The sequence below is a fragment of the Mobula hypostoma genome, chromosome 12 (assembly GCF_963921235.1).
Source record: "Mobula hypostoma chromosome 12, sMobHyp1.1, whole genome shotgun sequence".
In the NCBI taxonomy this organism is placed as follows: domain Eukaryota; kingdom Metazoa; phylum Chordata; class Chondrichthyes; order Myliobatiformes; family Myliobatidae; genus Mobula; species Mobula hypostoma.
Window position 1 is genome coordinate 52,702,471 of NC_086108.1, and position 21,010 is coordinate 52,723,480.

The 21,010-nt window shown below is 42.4% G+C and overlaps 1 protein-coding gene across 10 annotated transcripts in view; it reads right to left on the reverse strand.

The window, feature by feature from the left end:
* dock7 (dedicator of cytokinesis 7) overlaps positions 1-21,010 on the reverse strand; it is a 192,555-nt gene that overhangs the window by 162,132 nt on the left and 9,413 nt on the right. For all 10 annotated transcript variants that reach the window (XM_063064097.1, XM_063064093.1, XM_063064095.1 and 7 more), the window contains exons 3-6: positions 12,423-12,598; positions 5,777-5,845; positions 5,554-5,683; positions 4,785-4,997 (exon numbers count right to left, since the gene is read on the reverse strand). In XM_063064097.1, coding sequence (XP_062920167.1) covers positions 4,785-4,997; positions 5,554-5,683; positions 5,777-5,845; positions 12,423-12,598 — 588 coding nt within the window. The remainder of the gene's footprint in view (positions 1-4,784; positions 4,998-5,553; positions 5,684-5,776; positions 5,846-12,422; positions 12,599-21,010) is intronic.

A 21,010-nucleotide genomic window follows, 5' to 3' on the forward strand; every position in this document is an offset into this window, starting at 1 on the left:
CCACCATGCTACAACAGCACCCACTTTGTCCGCGGGTTCAACGGTAGGGTTGGGATTGGTGCGGAGAGGGTTGAGGGCAGTGTGTTCAGAAGGGGTAAGGTTCGAGGAGAGAGAGGAAAGAGATGCCTGTGAGGAAGGAAGGATGAGCCGCTGAACAATGGCACCATGGTTCAGACAGTCATTCAAAAGAGGGGAAAGAAGTGAAATGTTGTGCTAAGATGAGGGCACCCTCAGAGTGGAGGAACAACACCTTATATTCCATCAGGGTACCTTCCAAACCAATGGCATGAAGATCAATTTCTCCTTCCAGTAAGCAAATTCCCCTCCCCATTCCTTATTCTGACCTCTTACTTCTTCTCACCTGCCTACTACTTCGCCCTGGGTCCCACCCTCCTTCCCTTTCTCCTATGGTCCACTCTCCTCTCCTATCAGGTTCTTTATTCTCCAGCCTTGACCTTTACCACCTACCTGGCTTCACATATCACCTTCCATCTTGCCTCTTTCCCCACCCCCCACCCCACCTTTTTATTCTGGCATCTTCCCCTTCCTTCTCAGTCCTGGAGAAGGGTCTCGGCCTGAAATGTTGATGCTGCCTAACCTCCTGAGTTCCTCTAGCATTTTGTCTGTATTGTTTTGGATTTCCAGCATCTGCAGACTTTCTCATGTTTGGGAAGAGAAATGTAGTTGTAATTAGGAATAGTGTAACCAGGGGAATAGACACATTCCCTGTCGCATTGATCGAGGGTCCCAAAGGCTATGTTGGCTGGCTGGTGCCTGGGTTCAGGATATCTCATTGGACCCACAGAGAAAATTGGAGAGGGAGGGGAAGGATCCAGCAGTTGCGGTCAAGTTGGGTGCTGGCGACTAGTGGTGTTCTGCAGGGGAAAGTGTTGGGATCAGTTTTTTTCACGTTATACGTCAATAATCTAGATGACACGTTGGACGGCTTTATGACCAAGTTTGTGGATAGGTGGAGGGACAGGTAGTGTTGAGAAAGCAGAGAGTCTGCAGAAGGACTTGGACAGATTAGGAGAACGGGCAAAGAGGCAGATGGAATACAGTGTTAGGAAGTGTATGGTCATAGACTTTGGTAGAAGGAATAAAAACGTACACTATTTTCTAAACACGGAGCAAATTCAGAAATAAGAGGTGAAAATGGACTTGAGAAGACTCGTGCAGGATTCCCTAAAAGTTAACTTGCAGGTTGAATTGGTGGCAAGGAGGACAAATGCAATGTTAGCAATCATTTCGAGAGGACTAGAATATAAAGGCAAGGATGTAATGTTGAAGTTTTATAAGGCATTGATCAGACCACATTTGGAGTACTGGGAGCAGTTTTGAGCACCATATCCAAGAAAGGACATGTTCGCATTGAATGAAAGGATTAACATATGAGGAGCATTTATGAGTGGTGTCTGTACTCACTGGAATCTAGAATAAGGGAAGTATCCTATCGAAACCTATTGAATATTGAAAGGTCAAGATAGAGTGGACATGGAGAGGAATCATCCAATAGTGGAAGAGTACAGGACCAGAGGGCACAGCCTCAGAGTAGAAGGACGTCCCTTTAGAATAGAGATAAGAAATTTCTTCTTGAATTAATTGCTAAAGATGGCTGCAGAGGCTGTAAAGTGGAAGTTGATAGGTTCTTGATTAATAAGGCATCAAATGTTGAAAAAAGATCCAGTGCTTTCCCTGCGTATATGACGAATAAACTCTTCTCAGGATTCCAACCAGGTACAGGTATCGATTATAACCAATGTTTCTATGACAAACTCTGTCTTCATCTTCAGGGATGATGCCTGGGCATGTCTAGTCCAGTGGTATTTATACCCCTGTAGTCCATCCCTCCTGATGGGTTAGTCCTCATCCATTCAGGTTTCTGCTCTCCCACTTTGTTTACAATCGAATTCTACTTTTTACTTCGAGTTTTCCTCTAGTTTTATTTCAATAGCTTCCTTTTGCAGGTGGTTCCAAAAGCCATTGGCATAGCACAGTACTTTTGTGCCAAAGTCAAACTGATGGCCATTGTGAATGCAGTGTTCTGCTACCGCTGATTTATCCAGGTAACCCAAACAGAAAATCAGGAAATCCTGTAAACACCAGCCGATCTGAGTCCCAGGTCATCTTTGACCTGTATAAGCTGTCACCTGAGCTTCCTTATGGGTATCTAGATGGTATTAGTCCAGTATTTCTTCAGGATCCTGGCGATCCTTCCAGAAACTGTGGAAATATAGGGAAGACAGGTGGTAGCGATGGGTTCCTCCTTGTTGTTTCCTGGATTTTCCCCGTCAGTGATTTCTTTCACCTTGTAGCCATTCTGTCGGAACATCGTGTGTAATCGTCTGATTTCCTCAAGAAGACTCTCTGGGTCCTAAAAAGTTTTCACATGATTGATCAAAGTAGAAAGAACCACTCTACGTTGGGAGGTGTGATGGTGGCTGTTATTGTTGAGGTATAAGTCCGTGTGAGTGGGTTTCCAATGAACACCATGTCCGAGGCTACTGTCCAGTTTCCATCAGATGAGAATGGCCTGGAATTGGAGGCAACCATTCTCCTCCATCTCCGTTGTAAATTGAATGTTTGGACGTATACTGTTCAGATGGTCGTGGAACTGTTGGGAGTGCCTGGAGCCGATGAGGCCACACGACCAAGTATCTGAAGAATGTGGGGTGCAAGGACGATGAACTCAGAGCCCTCTCCTCAAAGTCCTTCATGCAGAAATTAGCAACAGCCAGTAACAAAGACAATCCCATGGCCACTCTGTCCATTTCTTCATGGTAGTTCCTGTTATAGAGGAAGTATGCTGATATAAGCATGTGATCAAAAAGGTCAGTGGTGTCAAACCTTGACTTCAGAAGGGCCAAGCTGCCCTTAATGAGAACTCTCGTGAACAGAGACACCATGTTGAAACTGACCATTAATATCCTCCAGGTTCAGCTGGATGTTGGTTATCGTTTTAACAAAGTCTGTCAAATGTTACCGGGAGAAGGCAGGAGAATAAGGTTCAGAAGGAAAATCAATCAGCTATGATCGAATGGAGGAGCAGACTCAATCACCCAAAAGGGCCAATACTACTCCCATGTCCCCGGTCTTACAGAAAGTTGTTTCCACTGGTAAGTGAAATGAGAACTAGGGGACATAGCCTCAAAGTTCGTGGATAAGAGAAATTGCTTTTCCCAGCGAATAGATAATCTATGGAATTCTCTGCACAAGGAAACAGTAGAGGCTACCTCATTAAATATATTTAAGACACACAAAGACTTTTGCACAGTGGTGGAATTAAGGATTATTCGGAAAAGGGCAGGTAGGTGGAGCAGAGGCCACAGCCATGATGGCAGGACTGTCATATGGTGAATGATTGGAGCGACTGGGATTGTATACACTGGAATTTAGAAGGATGAGAGGGGATCTGATTGAAACATGTAAGATTATTAAGGGATTGGACACGCTAGAGGCAGGAATCATGTTCCCGATGTTGGGGGAGTCCAGAACCAGAGGCCACAGTTTAAGAGTAAGGGGTAGAAAATTTAGAACGGAGTTGAGGGAAAAACTTTTCTACACAGAGGGTTGTGGTTCTGTGGAATGCTATGCCTCAGAAGGCAGTGGAGGCCAATTCTCTGGATTCTTTCAAGAAAGAGTTAGATAGAGCTCTTAAAGATAGCAGAGTGAAGGGATATGGAGAAAAGGCAGGAAAAGGGTACTGATTGTGGATGATTAGCCATGATCACAGTGAATGGTGGTGCTGGCTCAAAGGGCTGAATGGCCTACTCCTGCGCCTATTGTCTATTGATCTTATTGAATGGTGGAGCAGGCTCGATGGACCAAATAGCCTACACCTGCTCCTACTCCTTATGTTCTTATGTAGTCGACTCTTATGTAGTCGACCTATCTATATGGACATGGGACAAGGATGGATTGATCAATGATACCCTTCAGCCTGACCTATACTGAGCTGGTTCATGCATGAAAATCAGAATCCAGGACTGAGTCATCTTCCAAAGGAGTGAAGAAAATCACAGAAGTTAGGACGGAAGTAGGAGGTCGAGTCAATTGTCGGAATAAAAATGTTTTCTAAAAGCAGTTTCTGGCAAAGTGGTGAAAGGGTTGGGTAAAGCTCAATTCTTGTTCCTGTATTCTTCAGAGAATAAGGAAATGAAAGTAATAACTAGAGCCCAAGGAACTGATAATAGGAGGAAAAAACAGTAATTCAAAATGAAAGTCTTCTTATGACTGGTTACAAATTAACTGCCCACACAAACTGCCGGAAAACAACACCAAATACAGAAGTTTTTTTTGTTTTTGCAGGAAAAGTAATACAACCACAAATTCAGCTCTGGAAAGCATATCTTCAGCTAGCTGAAGAGTATGGCAGAAATTATATGAAGCAAAATGGGAAGGACTGTATTTGTTCAAAGTGGTCAACTTGTACAGAAATTGTTCATTTGTAACAACAGTTCAGTAGATCATATAAAATATTTAAGCTTTCTCAGTTTTTTTTTATTTTGTACTTACGATATTGAAGAACTTTAGCTCTGGACAATGAAACACTTCCCAATACAGGTGTTCAGCATCCAGATGAAGTATAGCAATGGCAAGCATAATACATCAGATGTAAAGCAAACTCAGAGTATTATCAAGGTTGTATCAAGATAACTTTAATTTCTCCCATCTGCAATTGTGTGGTTTTTGAATAAGGTTGCCATCAATATCATTCAATAGCAACCACAGCTTAAACCCACCCATTCTACAACAATGTAAAGAACATGAAACTATTTTCCAACCTCATCTGGCGCTGGATAAAGTGCAAATAGCTCCTTATGTCGATTTCCCTTCCTCTGTTCTTCATTCTGTTGGTCTATTTCTTCAATAGGGAATCGATCTAGTAGATTTGGAAGGACAGCATCAGGAAGCGAATTCTTGAGATCAAAAATACTGCAGGCCCAGCTACCTCTAGGAGTATCGTCTATGGATACAGAACGCCGTTTCAAATCATCCTGCAATTAGAGACCTTTTTGTTAACTTCCATGCTCCAACTTTTTGCACTACAATAAAAGTAAATTTAAATTTAATGTCCATCTCATTGCTGCGTGGTTGATACCATATTTGTTTCCAAATTGACTACCACTCCAGCAAGTCATTGTGACTACATTTGCAAAACTTGAAGTATCCACGAGGCAACATATAATTGTGTGTGTGTCTATATATATATAAAATCAAATTTTGAGTAGAATTCAGCCTGTGCTTAATCCTTGGAACTGGTTACTCTACATGACGCTTTGATTAAACAGAATGATTTGAATTTACATGGTGCCCTTCACAATGTCAGGATGTCACAAAACACTGCAGCCGATTAAGTGACTTTGCTACTGCTGGATGCAGGAAACATGATATTCAATTTGTCTACACCAAGCTTCCAGAAGCAACAATGCAATAAAAACCAGATGCACCATTTTATTGATTTCTATGCTCTATGACATTAACTTGTAACTAACTCACCCTGGGTAATGTGTTTCCTATTGTTTTGTAAGTACATTCAATGAAGTGCTTCACCTGATCGTCCTGGTAACTGTTGGGGTCTGGCATTTCATCTGATTCAAAGATCTGCTTTGGCAAACCTTTTTGTCTTTCCTTCTGTTTGTCAAGTGTGTTGGGATTGAATCCTGTGCTGAGTTTGTGATACCTGTTTTAACGAATGTTTAAAAACTGCATTACAATTAAAGCTCACTGAACCAGTCGAAAGAAATTGAGTGAAAATATACTACCTAGAGCTTACTTGCGATTCACGATGGCCCAGTCCTCAGTGTAGGTTCTCACACAGTCCCTTACATGAGGGTCCATATCACTGAAAACAGGAATAAAAATAGTAATTACAAAAATTATGAGTTGAAAACGGGCTTCCAGCATGAACTTTTAAAAGTGACAATGAAAGTTATCAGATGGTAGGTCCATCCAGAAGATTAAGGTGCATGGGAGCTATGGTAACTTGGCCATATGGATTCAAAGCTAGCTTCCCACAGAAGACACAGCAAAGTGGCGTGACTAGAGGTGATCTGCAGGGATCTGTACCGAGACTGCTGCTGTGTGTGATATTTATAAATGACTTTGTTGAATAGTTGAAATCTGCAGATGCCACCAAGGTTGGAGGCATAGTTCATAGTACAGAATGTTGCCAAAGGACACAACAGGTTACACACTCAATGGTCACTTTATTAAGTACCTTCTGTATTTAATAAAGTTGGCTACTAAGTGTACATTCATGGTATTCTGCTGCTGTATCCCATCCACATCAAGGTTTGATGTGTTATGCGTTCAGAGATGCTCTTCTGCACACCACTGTTGTGATGTGTGGTTATCTGAGTTACCGTCACCTTCCTACCAGTTTGAACCAGACTGGCCATTCTCCTCTGATTTCTCTCATTAACAAGGTGCTTTCACCCACAGAACTGCCACTCACTGAGTGTTTCTTGCTTTTCGCACCATTCTCTGTAAACTCTAGAGACTGTTGTGCATGAAAATCCCAGGAAATCTGCAGTTTCTGAGATCCTCAAACCACTCCATCTGGCACCAAAAATCACTGTCAAAGTCACTGAGATCACATTTCTTCCCCATTCGGATATTTGGTCTGAACAGCAACTGAAGAACTCTCGAACTTGCCTGCGTGCTTTTATGTATCGAGTTGCAGCCACAGGATTGGCTCATAAGATATTAACAAGCAGGTAACCAGATGTACCTAATAAAGTGGCCACTGAGTGTAGATTAGTTGCAGAAATCAAAAAGTACAGGGGGATCCTGATCAGATGAGCATGTGGGCCAAGGAACGGCAAATGGAATTTAATTCAGAAAAGTGCAAGGTATTCATTTTGTAAGTCAAATCCAGCTATGGCTTTCAAAGTGAAAGGCAACAAGACAACACCACCTGCCTGTGCTGGTGATGCCTCTCTCCCAGATGCGTTGAATAACTTCTACGCTCGTTTTGAGGCAGAAAATGACGTGGCTGTGAGGAAGATCACCCTTCCTCCAAACGACCAGGTGCTGTGTCTTACCGTGGCCGATGTGAAGAGAACCCTATACAGGGTCAACCAACAGAAGGCTGCTAGACCAGACAATATTCCTGGCAGAGTGCTTGGAGGATGTGCAGACCAGCTAGCAGAGCTTCTCACTGACATCTTCAACATTTCCCTGAGCAGCGCCATCATTCCTACGTGCTTCAAGGCCGCCACCATTGTCCCCATGCCAAAGAAGTCTTCAGTGTTCTGCCTCAACGATTACCATCCCGTCACACTCACATCCATTATCATGAAGTGTTTCGAGAGGCTCGTCATGAGGTACATCAAGATCCTGCTGCCCCCCTCAATGGACCCCCTGCAGCTCGCATACCATCCCAACCGGTCAACAGACGACGCCATTGCCATCGTCCTCCACCTAGCCCTGACCCACCTGGACAAAAAAGACACGTACGTTTGAATGTTGTTCATAGACTTCAGTTCAGCATTCAACACAATCATTCCTCAGAAACTGATTGGAAAGCTGAGCCTACTGGGCCTGAACACCTCCCTCTGCAAATGGATCCTAGATTTCCTGACTGGGAGACCTCAGTCAGTCCAGATTGGAAGCAGCATCTCCAACACCATCACACTGAGCACAGGGGCCCCCCAGGGCTGTGTGCTCAGTCCACTGCTGTTCACTCTGCTGACCCACGACTGTGCTGCAACACACAGCTCGAACCACATCATCAAGTTCATCGATGACACGACCGTGGTGGGTCTCATCAGCAAGAACGATGAGTCAGCATACAGAGAGGAGGTGCAGCGGCTAACGGACTGGTGCAGAGCCAACAACCTGTCTTTGAATGTGAACAAAACAAAAGAGATGGTTGTTGACTTCAGGAGGACATGGAACCACCACTGTCCACTGAACATCGACGACTCCTCTGTAGAGATCGTTAAGAGCACCAAATTTCTTGGTGTTCACCTGGCGGAGAATCTCACCCGGTCCCTCAACACCAGCTCCATAGCAAAGAAAGCCCAGCAGCATCTCTACTTCCTGCAAAGGCTGAGAAAAGTCCATCTCCCACCCCCTCATCCACACCACATTCTACAGAGGTTGTATTGAGAGCATCCTGAGCAGCTGCATCACTGCCTAGTTCGGAAATTGCACCATCTCAGATCGAAAGACCCTGCAGCGGATAGTGAGGTCAGCTGAGAAGATCATCGGGGTCTCTCTTCCCGCCATTACAGACATTTACACCACATGCTGCATCCGTAAAGCAAACAGCATTATGAAGGACCCCACGCACCCCTCATACAAACTCTTCTCCCTCCTGCCATCTGGCAAAAGGCACTGAAGCATTCAGGCTCTCACGACCAGACTATGTAACAGTTTCTTCCCCCAAGCCATCAGACTCCTCAATACCCAGAGCATGGACTGACACCAACCTACTGCTCTCTACTGTGCCTATTGTCTTATTTATTGTAATGCCTGCACTGTTTTGTGCACTTTATGCAGTCCTGGATAGGTCTGTAGTCTACTGTAGTTTTGTGTTGTTTCACGTAGTTCAGTGTAGTTTTTGTATTGTTCATGTAGCACCATTGTCCTGAAAAACGTTGTCTTGTTTTTACTGTGTACTGTACGAGCAGTTACGGTCGAAATGACAATAAAACGTGACTTGACTTGACAGAGCCTGAGGACTGCTGTAGAACACAGCCACCTGGAGTACTGGCTCACGGCTCACTGAAAGCAGAGTCACAGGGTGGTGAAGACATGCTAGCTTTCATAAGTGAGGGTATGGAGTATAAAAGTCAGGAGGTGAAGTTGTAGTTGGTTGCACAGGACACTGGAGAGTATTGTGTTCAGTTTTGGTTGCCCTGTTATATGAAGGATCTGCCCTGTGCTAGTGCAGGGGAAGTGCTGCAGGAGCTCTACAGTGCCGGTGTGAAGTCACTTGCCCTGACGGTGTCTTCACTGTTGCTGGTGACTTCAATCATGCCAACTTAAAAACAGTCATGCCAAAGTTTCCAGCACGTCACTTTTGCAATCAGACCTGGTATCTACCAACGTTAGAGGAGCTTAAAAGGCTATCCCCTGCCCTCACCATGAATACTCAAAACAACATATCCATTTTGCTTATCCCTGCATATAGGCTCCTGGTCAAATGAGTGTTATATGTTTTGTGCATGCACTGTGGGGTTTTGTTTGGTTGTAGTTGACAATAAACTTGAACTTTGGGATTTGGGATGTTGCCAGGACGAGGGACTGAGTTAGAAGGAGAGGCTAGATGGGATATGTTTTTATTCCATGGGGACTGAGAAAGGATCTTACAGAGGTGTCTAAAATCATGAAGGGCATAGATAGAGTGAAGAATCAGTTTGGAGAATCAAGAACTAAGGGGCATAGGTTTAAGATGAGAGGGGAAAAGATTTAATAGGAACTTGAGGGGCAACTTTTTTCCTACAGAGGGTGGTATGTATGCAAAATGAGCTGCCAGAGGAAGTGGTTGAGGCAGGTACAATAACAACTTTAAAAGACAGCTGGACAGGTACATGGATTGGAAAGGTTTAAGTTATGGGCCAGATGCTGGCAAATGGGACTAGCTTGAATAAGGCATCTTGGTCGGCATGGATCTGCCTGGATAAGAGAGCATGTGCTATTGGGAGAGGTTGGACAAACTGGGATTGTTTTGCTCTGGAGCGGCGGAGGCTGAGAAGAGACCTGATAGAAGTCTATAAAATTATAGACAGCTGATATCTTTCTACCGGTGTCAAGATGTCCAATACTCGAGGGTATACATTTTTAAGGGGGGGGGGGGAATGGAAGAGTTCAAAGATGTCCATGGCAAGTTTTCCCAAACATGCAGAGAGTGGCAGGTGCTTGGAATGCACTGCCAAGGTTGGTAGCAGAGGGAGAATAATGGCAAATAAGAGGCTCTTAGATAGGCACAAGAATATGCAAAGAATGAAGGGATTAAGGATCATGTACAGTCAGAAGGGATTAGTTCAATTAGGCATCATTATCTTAATTAATTCAGCTCACCATCACGGGCTAAAGGGCCTGTTCCGGTGCAGAGTTGCTCTTCATTCTATGTAGAACAACTGGAACTCAGTCAGTGCCCTTAAACTACTGCTATTGTAACTCAATCAAAAGGATATTCCAAACAACTCCCATTTCAACCACATAGCATTCCTATAAATCAAGGCTGAACTTGAGTTTTATTGTGCCATACCATATCCTTTGATTCCCCTAATGTTCACAACTTTACACTCTCCTCGTTGAATATACTCATTGAATGAGAATCATCATCCTGGGATAGAGAATTCCAAAGGTTTGGAGCTTCTTTATTTCAGTCCATGCCCTAAAACCAGAACCCAAGACAGGGAAAATGGCAACTACTATACACTGTCAAGCCCTTTAAGAACTTGTTTTATGCAACCTCCATGGCTATCCTTTCACTTAAGAAGATCTTTTAATTTCACTTTATCAAAAGTAACCTTTCCATTGAACTCCATCTACTCACTCAATGCACCAGAGTATGTTGTTAAAAAGCAAGGCTAACTGTGCTCACTACATCATTAGCAAATAGCACTTGAACCTAAAGCCACAGGAAAAATGCAGAAATGTTGAATGTCGAAAGCTACTGCCTAGGCTGTGCAAACACACTAAAAAATGTGAAAATGCAATCTTGCTGTCTTCTTCACCATTGAAATGCATCAAACAGCAAAATGTTACATGGCAGATACTAAGCAGCTGCAGAAATGGTAAGCCATCATGGCAACTACAATTACCCTTACTTTTAGACTTTAAGTATTGCCAACTATACTTCCCTGCATTGAAAATTAGCTATCAAAAGTTCTTAGTAAAAATAATTTTTGTTGATTTTAAAATGTGGGTTTTAAAAATTATCTTCTTCCCTTGCTTCATGCGACTTCCCAACAAATTACTCACAAATTTCCTACTTACTGTCCTTTTGATTCCGATTATGGTGCTTATTTTAAAATCAAATCCCTTCTTGAAACCTGGATGTGCAGATTAAGACTAAACTCCTGGTGTTTAAAATGGAATCCAAATCAGAAAATGCTGATGATACATAGCAAGTCAAAGAGTAGTACAGTGAGAAAAAGGCATTTCAACTCGTCCAATAATGCCCTTCTCTCATTCCTTTCTTTCTTTATCTTTTTATTGATTTTAAAGGAACATAAATACAAACAAGAGGAGAATTATCTCAAATATATATATCAGTAATACAAACTGAGATTGAGATAGACATTATCAAAATCGTACATAGTGTTAAGCTAGTATATAATATATAATAAAAAAGAAAACAGCAATTCTCCTCTTATCAGTTCAAAAAAGAGGAAAGAAAAAACTTTGAATTTTAAATGAAGAGGAAAAAGCCCCACTACACTATACAAAAAAATAGAAACAAAAAAAAAGGGACTGGGCAATCCATTCTGAGGATACGACCTAAAAAAAAGAAAGACTTTCTGATCAAATGTAACACTTCAAAAAAAATTGGAAGAGTAATAAATCAAATTAAATGAAAATATTGACTAAAAGGTTGCCAGATTTGCTCAAATTTAAAGTATCTACTAATTCCATTTACCTGCATTAGTCCCCATATCCCTCAGGTACTCTTTCAAGTACCTGCCAAGATGCCTTTTAAATGTTGTTATTATCCCCACCTCCACTACCCCGTGGCATATTATTCCAGATACCAACCACTCCGCAAAAATAATTTTTCCCTCAGATCCAGTTTAAACCTCTATCCTCTCACCTGAAAGTCAAGCAGCATCCATGGAGAGATAAGCATTTTAATCAACAACCTCCCATCAGTTGAAAAGTCATTAACTGTTTCTCAATGTCCAGCAATCAATAATACAGTTTCTTGGCAGTGTACAGACGCACACAATCTTTATTCCTTTTCCTCTCCAAATAATTGATAAACTTATATAATTTCCAATCTAATAACATTAATTTCTGAATCTAAACAGGAAAACTGACTAATCTAAAATTTTCTCACTAATTTTTTAATAACTCAGTTACTCTCACCCTTTATTAATTAATCATGTAATTTATTGTTTTAATGCAATGTTGTGCTGATGTTTTGTACTCTGCCGTGTATTAGATCACCTCCAACAGAATGTCAAATGAAAATATCCAAGCTCAACTTGACCTTCACCCTACATTCTTCCACCTAAACTGTAGCAGGTGAGCATCAATACAGAAATGATAAATTAAAAAGAGTAGAATAAATGCATCACAAATACATCAGCCTTGACACCATTTACTATTTTGAACAATTTTCCTCTAATTTGGTTTTTGCTGTCATACGTTTTCATACTCTCCTGTGGATACAATAACTTCATTTGCTTTGAGTAGTTAAGCATACATTTGATCAAACTGTTCGAAAAGAATGAAGCTTTTACCTTTCCTCGGGTACAGCTTGGACCAGCGTTCGGCATTCTCTTGGGCTGTAGATGACTTCAATATCATCTGGTGGAAACTCCAACAAGTCCCTCAAGGGACCCGGATCAATTATGGGAGGGTGCATCATCACATAATCTTCAAAGTCCACTGGATCTACTGCCTCAGTTAACGGAACCTGAAAGGCACACATTGTCAATGGTTTATATTTTCTGTAATATCTCCATTTTGCTCTGGTTGTATGAGCGAGGAGCACGTTTTGAATCCTTTATCAAATGCAGGCTTTATGGAGACACAAAAGCAAAAGTTGGAGGACAATGATTCAGTGAAGGAACAACTGTCAAGTTTTTTCCCCTTTTAAACTCTACCATATCTAAGTTAACTAATTGCTGTGTTTCATAAACCTAACATATATAACTCAGCTGGTTAAAGTTGCTGGAACATCAGCAAGATTCAGTATCTCATCCATTGCTCCAAGGGTGGAGCTGGAGGAAAAGCTGTCCTGCAGAACCTTGCTTCTTACTTGAGGGCTGCAGATGCTGAAATCTGGATCAACAATAACTTGCTTGAGGAATGGTATTGTATGAGCTGTAAGTCAGCAAAGATTTGTAATTTCTATCAGTGTAAGGTAGAGAGCATTCTGATTGGTTGCATCACCGCCTGGAATGGAGATTTCAATACAGAACTACAAGAGGCTAAAGTGTTGTAGATTCAGCCAGCTCCATCCTCCTCACTATTGACAATATTTTCGAGAAATAGTGACTCAAGAAGGTGGCATCCATCATTAAGGATCCTCACCATCCGGGACACACTACCTTCTCGTTACTACCATAAGGGGGGAGGTACAGGAGCCCGAAGACTTGCACTCAACATGCAGCAACAGTTTCTTCCCCTCCACCATCAGATTTCTGAACAGTTCACAAACCCACAAACAGTACTTCATTATTCTGTTTCTTTTTGCACTATTTGTTTATTTTGTGGTTTATCGCAATACTAGGTCCTTGCACTGCACTGGCCATCTTCACTCTTCCCTCTGTCATTCAGTCCAGATGAAAGGTCTCAACCTGAAATGGCGACTGTCCATCTTCTTCCATAGATGCTACCTGCCCTGCTAAGTTCTTCCTGTACTTTGTATATTGCTGCAGATTTAATGAACTTCTATAGGGCCTTGACTGAAAAAATGTGATGATCAAATATAAGTAATTCTATTCAGTCATTCAATTCAATTTATATCAGACCTGATCCGTAACTCTACTTTGTTTATTTATCTCTCCCCCCCCCAACCCCACCCCAATCCCTTGATACCCTTATCAAATAAAAAAGCTGCTTATTGAATAGTCCATCAATCTTCTAAATTTTACTGCCCTTCCTCACATATATAATGGTCACTTGGGCAAGTATTGTCAGAACTGTTCCCTAGAATGAGTGAAAAGTGGAGTATGGAAAATAGTTTAAAAAGAGATCATTTGGCAAAACCCGTGAAAATCGCAAATAACTTTCATTCCTGCAAGACAAAGATAAACTTTCTCAGGCAAGTCCACTGACCACTTAAAACAAAATTTAACACAGTCACAGAGGGAGACATTAGGATATGTAATTGTAAACTTTGCCAGAAACAGCGACTTTAAGATTTATCATAAAAGTAAAGAGGGTTAGAGATGAAAAATGAACCTGTGGTTTAGGTAAGTATTGAACTCCAAACAATTAGGATTAGTGAGATGCAAGAGGCCAGAACTGAAGGCATGCCAAAATCTTGGAGAGTTCCATGGTCAGAAGGAGTTACAGGTGATGGGAGGGGCCAGAGGGACAAGACCATGAGGAATCTGAATATTAAAATCAAAACTTTTCTAAGTTAACAATTTACATAGTTCAAACTAATAATTGTTCAGCACAAGTGAGATGGACAGAATGACTTTTGTAAGAATTAAGATACCTATATCAAAATTATGGAAGGATTCACATTGATGGAAGTTGCTGAAAAGGAGGCTTTCCAAGATAATTCTGGAAGAACCAAGATTGCAGATAACTACAACATACATTTAAGTGTTTCCCATGAGCAGATAAACTGAGACCGGGGCCAAGATGATAGGTTAAACTCCAGTGAAGGAGAATATAAAAAATATCTACTGCAACTCGAAGAACTAGAGAGGCCTCAGGGGGGAAAAATATTGCAGTATTTTCAAAATCATCTGATCTTATTTGGGAACTTGCCTTTTATATCATTAACTGATAATTTTGATTTTAATACATTTTTGAAACATTGTTAAGCATAAGAAAAAAGATTAGCTCACTCCAAACATTTAGAACAAAAAGAAACATACAGATTGAGTAGAGTTGACAGCCAATGTCCTTACTCTCTGTGCTGATTTCTCTCTGCTATTAAGGTACATCAGTCACAAATCAAAAGAAAGAAATTTAAAATAATTTAACCTATTTGCCAACAGGTGATATTTTTGAGATTGATTGATTTGACAAAGAAATAACAATCTGGTTTTAAGCAAATACTCGCTTATGATCCTTTTCATAGTTTTTCACTGATTAACTATTTCAATGAGAACATAAGAAAGAATAGGTACAGGTAACATCCCTTACAGCTTGATCAGCATTCAGAAAAATTTTGACTGATCTGACTATGGCCTCATCTCCAAAAATAAGATATAAAAATGTAATTCAGCCTTCAATAATGATTCAGCCTCCAGAGGTTTCTGGGCCAGAGAATTCCAAAGAAATTCCTCCTCATTTCAGTCTTAAATGGATGACCTCTTTTCCTCAGACTGCCCCAGCAGTCAAAGCCCCTTAACAACATTACATGCAATCTTCAGAATTCCCGCAAATATAAGCCCAATAGAATTAACCTTTCTTCATAAAATTACCCCCTTGTCCTGAAATCAAACCAAACTTCTTTTTGCTGCCTTCAATACAGGTATATTCCATTCAAAATAAAGCACCAAAACAGTATATAGACTACTATAGTGTGTCCTTTACAGCTGTAGCCAAACTTTTGCTACTTGTGTACTCCATTCTTTTTTTTTATTAAGACAAACATCCTTTTTGCCTTTCTAATTTCCTACAGCCCTTGCACAAGAAATTCTTGTGTTTCTTGTAAGAAGACAGCAGGGTACTGAACAATGTCATTCAAGTTTCATAGTAAAAACTACTTTGTGGTTTTCTGTTCCTCCTCCAAAACAGGATAAGCTCAGATTTCACCACATGTGCCTGCATCTGCTATAGATCTCCCATTCACTCTGCATCCTCCTCACTTTCCCATTTAGGTTTGTATTAGCAAAATACTTAAACCAATATACTATACCTACTCCATTTGTCTGAACCAACTCTACAGGCTGTGGGTGACTGAAATCAACATTATTGGTTGTTCAAGCACTGATTTTTATGGTTTAATTCGCCAAACCATTTGTCCCAGCTCTTTCCTAACAAAATGCTTATTTCAACACTGTGGACCTATATGTCTACATCTAATAAAACCCAAAATCAGAGTTACTGCAGCAATATTGAAATATATAACTCTGATTTATGCTCTGCTCAATCTCTGACATTAAGCTGAATTACCCTGAGCTAGTTTATTTCTCCAATGGAAGGGAGGAAAGCAATGAAATATTGCACCCCCCCCACCACTGTTGCCGTCTCAACCCAAGCAAGGCTGCAGGCCTGATGGTGTCAGCAGCAGGGTGCTCAAAGCCTGTGCCCATCAGCTATGTGGAGTACTTCACCATGTCTTCAACCTGAGCCTGATTCTCCAGAGAGTTCCTGTTCTGTGGAAGACGTCCCGCCTTGTCCCTGTGCCGAAGACGCCGCGCCCCAGTGGTCTCAATGACTACAGACCAGTGGCATTGACCTCCCACATCATGAAGACCTTGGAGAGACTTGTTCTGGAGCTGCTCCGGCCTATGGTCAGGCCACACTTAGATCTCCTCCAGTTCGCCTACCAGCCCCGACTAGGAGTTGAAGATGCCATCGTCTACCTGCTGAACCGTGTCTACGCCCACCTGGACAAGCCAGCAAGCACTGTGAGGGTTATGTTTTTTGACTTCTCCAGTGCGTTCAACACCATCCGCCCTGCTCTGCTGGGGGAGAAGCTGACAGCGATGCAGGTGGATGCTTTCCTGGTGTCATGGATTATTGATTACCTGACTGGCAGACCACAGTACGTGTGCTTGCAACACTGTGTGTCCGACAGAGTGATCAGCGGCACTGGGGCTCCACAGGGGACTGTCTTGTCTCCCTTTCTCTTCATCATTTACACCTCGGACTTCAACTACTGCACAGAGTCTTGCCATCTTCAGTAGTTTTCTAATGACTCTGCCATAGTTGGATGCATCAACAAGGGAGATGAGGCTGAGTACAGGGCTACGGTAGGAAACTTTGTCACATGGTGTGAGCAGAATTATCTGCAGCTTAATGTGAAAAAGACTAAGGAGCTGGTGGTGGACCTGAGGAGGGCTAAGGCACCGGTGACCCCTGTTTCCATCCAGGGGGTCAGTGTGGACATGGTGGAGGATTACAAATACCTGTGGATACGAATTGACAATAAACTGGACTGGTCAAAGGACACTGAAGCTGTCTACAAGAAGGGTCAGAGCCGTCTCTATTTCCTAAGGAGACTGATGTCCTTTAACATCTGCCGGACGATGCCGAGGATGTTCTACGAGTCTGTGGTGGCCAGTGCGATCATGTTTGCTGTTGTGTGCTGGGGCAGCAGGCTGAGGGTAGCGGACACCAACAGAATCAACAAACTCATTCGTAAGGCCAGTAATGTTGTGGGGATGGAACTGGACTCTCTGACGGTGGTGTCTGAAAAGAGGATGCTGTCCAAGTTGCATGCCATCTTGGACAATGTCTCCCATCCACTACATAATGTACTGGGTGGGCACAGGAGTACATTCAGCCAGAGACTCATTCCACCAAGATGTAACACTGAGCGTCATAGGAAGTCATTCCTGCCTGTGGCCATCAAACTTTACAACTCCTCCCTTGGAGGGTCAGACACCCTGAGCCAATAGCTGGACTTATTTCCTGGCATAATTTACATATTATTATTTAATTATTTATGGTTTTATATTGCTATATTTATACTCTGTTCTTGGTTGGTGTAACTGTAACAAAACCAAATTTCCCTCGGGATCAGTAAAGTATGACTATAACTTTGACTATGACTATAGGTGTTCATCTTACCTGTTCATTGAAAGCCACTCCCTTATGCTGGCTCGGGATTGGCTCGTTTAAGGAGCGTTGCAGGCTCCCACTGAGAGCTGTTTGGCACGTGCGCCAGCTGATGATGTCATGGCATAGGCAGAGTATAAATCTAGTGCGCTAAGAGCACCTAGCCTCTTTTTGCTCTCTGGGTCACCGTGGACCACGTTGCGGATGGTGCCACAGAAACAGCGGACGTGTACTGCAGTAAAAGAGATCCCAGGCACACACTTTATGTAACTGAGTGTACTTTGAGTGGTTTAATGTATGTTTAGTTTGCCTTGTCCTATAAATAATTGAGTAACTTACTTACTGGTAGTGAGTGTCTTCTGTCTGCACTCACCGACCACACGAACCTAATTTCACAAGACCTCCCGATCCAACACATCAGTCTCTGCAACTTCTGTTATCTTCAACAGGACCCTACCACCAAACACATCTTTAATCCCCCCACCCTTACTCTCTGCTTTCTGCAGTGATCGCTCTCTTTGTGATTCCCTTATCCATTCGTCCCTCCGCACTGATTTCCCTTCTGACACTTATCTCTGCAAGCAGAAGTGATACACCTGCCCACTCGCCTCCTCTTGCACCTCCATTCAGGGCTCACACAGTCCCTTCTGGTGAGGCCACACTTCATTTGCAGTTTTGTTGGGGCCATCTACTGTATCCGGTGCTCCTCGTGTGACCTCCTCTACATCAGTGAGACCCGACGTAAACTGGGGGACTGCTCGTCAGATATCTTCGGTCAGTCTGTAATGAGCAGAATTTCCTGGTGGCCAATCACTTTAATTCCAATTAACACTCCCATTCCAAGATGCTGGTCCATGGCTTCCTCAAATGGAACAATGTGGCCACTCTCAGGTTGTTGGAGCAACACCTCATAATTGTCTGCGTAGCCTCCAACTTGATGGCATTGACATCGATTTCTCTATCTTCCAGTAATTTCACTCTCCTCCCCCTTCTCTCTTCTTCCATTTCCCACTACGGCTCCCCTCTTACCTTTTCTTCTCCTCATCTGCCTATCACCTCCCTCTGGTGCCTCTCTTTCTTCCCTTTCTCCCACAGTCCACTCTCCTGCCCGCTCAGATTTCTGCTCCTTCAGCCCTTTCTCTTTTCCACCATTCATCTCCCAGCTTCACACTTCACCCCTCCTTCCCCTACCTACCTATCTTTCCCCTCACCTGGCCTCACCTATCAACTTCTAGATGGTATCCCTTCCCTTTGCCCCACCTTCTTATTCTGGCTTCTTCCCCCTTCCTTTCCAGTCCTGATGAAGGCTCTCAGTATGATTGTCAACTCTTTATTCCGCTCCAAAGATTCTACCAGGCCTGGTGAATTCCTCCAGCATTTTGTCTGTGGTACTCGAATTCAAATATTTTGCTCTGGTCTTCAATTCCTTAATCACAAACACTAAGTTTAATATCTGTAGCTTAGCCCAGAAATAAAATGTAGAAACATTTTATTTATACTGTTACGTCTTTTAAAATAAACTAAAGTAATTCCATTTTTTAAAAATCTTGTGCAGATTTTTAAGAAGCTAAATGTAATGAAGATTACAAGTGTAGGGAACCTTGGTTTTCAAGAGATACTGAGGCCCTGGTTAAGAGAAAAGAGAAGGTGTATAGCAGGTATAGGCAAGTAGGAACAAATGAAGTGCTTATGGAGTACAAGAAATGCAAGAGAACACTTAAGAAGGAAATAAGGAAAGCCAATAGACGGCATGAAGTTGCTCTAGCAGACAAGGTGAAGGAGGATCCAAAGGGATTCTACAGGTATACAAGAGCAAAAGGATTGCAGAGGACAAAATTGCTCTACTGGACGAACAGAATGGTAATCCATGTGTGGAGACAAAACAGAGATTGTCTACATGGACTTTAGTAAGGCATTTGACAAGGTCCCACATGTGAGGCTGATCAAGAAGGCCAGTCATTTGGCATTCAGGATAAGAAAGTAAATTGGATTAAACATTGGCTTTGTGGGAGAAGCCAGAGAGTGGTAATAGATGGTTGCCTCTCTGATTGGAGGCCTGTGTCTAGTGGTACGCAGCAGGGATCAGTGCTGGGTCCTTTACTGTTTGTCATCTATATCAATGGATCTGATTGATAATGTGGTCAACTGTGTCAGAAAATCTGCGGATGACATCAAGATTGAGAGAGGGTGTAGCGCAGGGGTCCCCAACCGTTTGCACTGCGGACCGGTTTAATATTGACAATATTCTTGCGGACTGGCCGACCGGGGGGTGGGGGGGGGGGATGTTCAAGTAGGGTTAAACTCACCTCAACATGTCTTTCACAGTTAGGGTTGCCAACTTTCTCACTCCCAAATAAGGGACAAAAGTAGCAGTCAAATCCCAGGACACTTTACCCAGGAAAGACTACCATGACCATGAAGCCTTGCACAGGCACATGTGTGCGCATGCGTGACGTGAGCATGTGATGTGCGCGTGGGCGTAGATGCCGACTTTTTTCCCACAAATCAGTTTTGCCTTCATCTTCCCGACTATACTGTACGTACATTATTTCTACTTTATATAGGCTGTGTATTTATCATATCATTCCTGCTTTTACTATATGCCAGTGTTAATTATTTTCAGTTTTATGTGTTATTTGGTATGATTTGATAGGTTATTTTTTGGGTCTGGGAATGCTCAAAAATTTTTCCCATATAAATTAATGGTAATTGCTTCTTCGTTTCACACCATTTCGGAACGAAAAGTTTCATAGGAACGCTCTACCTTAGCGGGGGAAATACGGGACAAACCAATTTAGCTCAATATATGGGATGTCCCAGCAAATATGGGACAGATGGCAACCCTATGTTCAAGTTCAACAGTACGTGACAGGGAATGAGGAAAGGTGCAGCTGACTCGTATCATTTCCTCACGGCCCGCTAGCACATGCTCTGCGGCCCAGTGGTTGGGGACCGCTGGTGTAGCGGACAGTGAGGAAGACTATCAGCTGGAAAAGTCGGCTGAAAAATGGCAGATGGAATTTAATGCAGACAAGTGTGAGGTTTTGAACTTTGGTAGGACCAACCAGGGCAGATCTTCCATAGTGAACGGTAGGGCACTGAGGAATGTGGTAGAACAAAGGGATCTGGGAATATAGGTTCATCATTTCTTGAAAGTGGCATCACAGGTAGATACAGTCATAAAGAAAGCTTTTGACACATTGGCCTTCACACATAAATGTATTGAGTACAGAAGATATAATGTTATGTTAAAGTTGTATAAAATGTTGGTGAGGCCTAATTTGGAGTATTCTATGCAGTTTTGTCACCTACTTAAAGGAAAGATGTAAACAAGGTTGAAAGAGTACAGAGGAAATTTACAAGGATTTTGCCAGGTCTGGAATATCTGAGTTATATGGAAAGATTAAGTATG